This window comes from Mastigoproctus giganteus, chromosome 2 (genome assembly GCF_048544385.1).
Source record: "Mastigoproctus giganteus isolate SK-2022 chromosome 2, ASM4854438v1, whole genome shotgun sequence".
NCBI classification, from domain to species: Eukaryota; Metazoa; Arthropoda; class Arachnida; order Uropygi; family Thelyphonidae; genus Mastigoproctus; species Mastigoproctus giganteus.
The window spans coordinates 21,106,683-21,109,255 of record NC_143576.1 but is presented as its reverse complement, the minus strand read 5'-3'; the positions used below and the strand labels follow the sequence as shown (position 1 = coordinate 21,109,255).

Sequence of the window (2,573 nt, the reverse complement as noted above, 5' to 3'; positions counted from 1 at the left end):
ACGTCTTTTCCATGGCATAATCATCCTTCAAGATTTTTCTCCAAGCATGATACATTGTTCATGTAACAAAATAAACAAAGTTAGCAAATGTTCTTATTAGATTTATATATGTGTTTTTAATAACGCTAATATATAATTAGTGCTAATATATAAGTACACATAATACTGATCAATAGTAGAAAAGTAACAGAAAAGTAACAATCAAGTTATTTTTCCAAGAATTTAAACCTTTAAAAGCATTAATACTTCCATGATTATTTCACAATTATTATTACAAGTATATCACTCTAACATAGTTATTGCATTAAAATTTCATTTGAATGTCAGTAGAATGTCAACAGAAGTATTCATAAAGTTCAAAGTTCTAAGTGTTTCTTTTAATTCACTCGAAAGTTTTTTTTTTTTTTTTTTTTTTTTTCACACGGGACAGTGAGTCCCTGCACACACAGTTTGAGTGTTTCCAAAAAATAAAAACACTTCTGAAGTTCATTTAGACGTCAGGGAAGAGGAGAAAGGCTTTTCCTCCCCCTTTTCTTCTTATTCTAGGCTGGTAATGCTTACACGATCGTTGTCATTCTCCCTATAATAAACTTGATAAGTGCGTATTTGATTTGAAGTTTCCATATTGATGCTTCCACACTTCCATAGCTTCCATAACACTGCTCCTAGTGTGATTAAGATCAACACTATAGCTGGAATTCCTAACGTAAGGTATACTGCTTCACGAGACCAATTCCTTTCTAGATGCACCACTAATTTTAACTGTCCCCACTGATTCCATACAAGACATTCATAAAAGCCAAATTGTTTTGCTTGGACTGAGTCGATGCTGAGAGTACTGGTTACAACTCGTTGACTCCATACTTCCAAATGAGTGGTTAGTAGTTCATTAGTCATGGTATTTTTCCAGGTCACATTCTGTAGAGGAGGAACATGTTTAAAAACACATTGTAGCCGAACGTCGTCTCCTAAACTTGCTAGATGTGTTTTACAGTTTCCTTCTGGTGATCCTTTTATATAAATCAATGCCTGGTCTTTCACTAAAGGATAGTTTGAGATTTCTGCTGTACAAGTGTAGCGACCTGACGTTTGACGTGTCATCTTAGGAATTGATAAAGTAGAAATGATACTGCTTTGAATAATCTTATCCTCGAAATACCATTTTATTACTGGAAGTGGATTTCCTCTAGCTTCACACTGTAGCAAAACTGGATTTCCTTGGATTGTAGCAATATCATTCAATTTAGATATGAAAATGGGTCCGTAAGATACTGTCAATACGTAGGAAGCTTGGGCTGTTCCTAGTTCATTTCGAACTAAGCAGGTGAAGTTATCGTTATGATTTGTTCTCATAACGCTTTTAATTTCAAGAAAAGCGTTTCCTTGTTTTATTAGCAGTTCTCCGTTTTTAAACCATTTGTAAACGAAAACATCTGGGTTTGCTCTGGCTTCACATTTTAATTTGAACCGATCATATTCACGTGCGATTTTTGAGGTTGTTTTCATAGTGATTCTTGGCTTATACTTCACTAGGACTGTGATTGAGACCATTAGAGGATGCAAGTAAGTTAGATGATTAGCGACACAGGCAAATGCTTTCTTATCATACTCTGGTGATAGAATGGTTATCCATTTCAAATAAGTGTTCATTCTTATTTTGTCTGACCATAATTCCTGACTGGCTTGTACTGATCCGTTGATGGGATTACCATTAAAATGAATCCATCTCAAAATAGCTGGCGGTTTTCCTGCTAAAGATTTGCATGTAAGAGTGGCTTGCTCTCCTTCGTTCCCGTTAAGGAATGCGCCTTCTCCGATTAGAGGTGGTAGAGGCGTAACATAAATTGTTACAATAGCTGTACTTGATCGGAATTGACGTCCATCCTTAGTTTGAACGTGGCAAAAATATTTGCCTTCATCTTGCAGCTGCAGTTGGGAGATTTGCAATGCAAAATCATTCTCTCTAGGTGATCCGACGATTTTATAATCAGGAAGCCCTGATGGTCTGAAAAGGTGATCTGTGCTTTTTCCGTTGAAAAACCATTTTACAGTGACTGTGAGATTTGAAACTAATCTGCAGGGGATGATGATAGTTTGACCAGTAATGGCCTCTCTATCTAATGGCTGAAGAATGAAGATACTGGTATGATAAGGTGTACACCGAATAAGTAGCGTAACTAGCAAGAATACAACTTGTGTTGGAGAAGTCATATTGATGAGTATTCTGGTATGTATTTCTGTCAAAAATAATGTTACCCCCTTTTTTTTTCCCATTCTTTTACATTAAATTTACTTCAAAGACCTAAAATACTAAAATCAGAGTTGAACAATTTTTTTTTTTTTTTTGATCGTTCCATTTGATAGGCTCATTTTTTTTTTCAGGAGGAGTGAGAAGACAAATACCAAACTTCTTTTGTTACTGCTTCCTCTTCTTCCCTTCTCTCATATATATTATTATTATTATTATTTTTTTTTTTTTTTTTTTGATGAGAAAAAAAGAATCTTTCACTCAATATCTGAATGTTGATCTTTAGTTTTATTCATCTCTCTAGGCTTTAGATATACAAAGTGAG

At 34.7% G+C, this 2,573-nt stretch overlaps 1 protein-coding gene across 1 annotated transcript; it reads right to left on the bottom strand.

Annotated features, from left to right (window-relative positions):
* Positions 1-537: 537 nt before the first annotated feature.
* Positions 538-2,211, bottom strand: LOC150089204 (irregular chiasm C-roughest protein-like). Its single transcript, XM_090389827.1, has one exon. It carries the CDS (start codon positions 2,209-2,211, stop codon positions 538-540), a length of 1,674 nt encoding a protein of 557 aa, XP_090245953.1.
* Positions 2,212-2,573: the final 362 nt, after the last annotated feature.

Excerpts from the sequence above, each read along its gene's own strand:
- LOC150089204 (XM_090389827.1), bottom strand. The coding sequence starts at position 2,211 with ATGACTTCTCCAACACAAGTTGTATTCTTGCTAGTTACGCTACTTATT.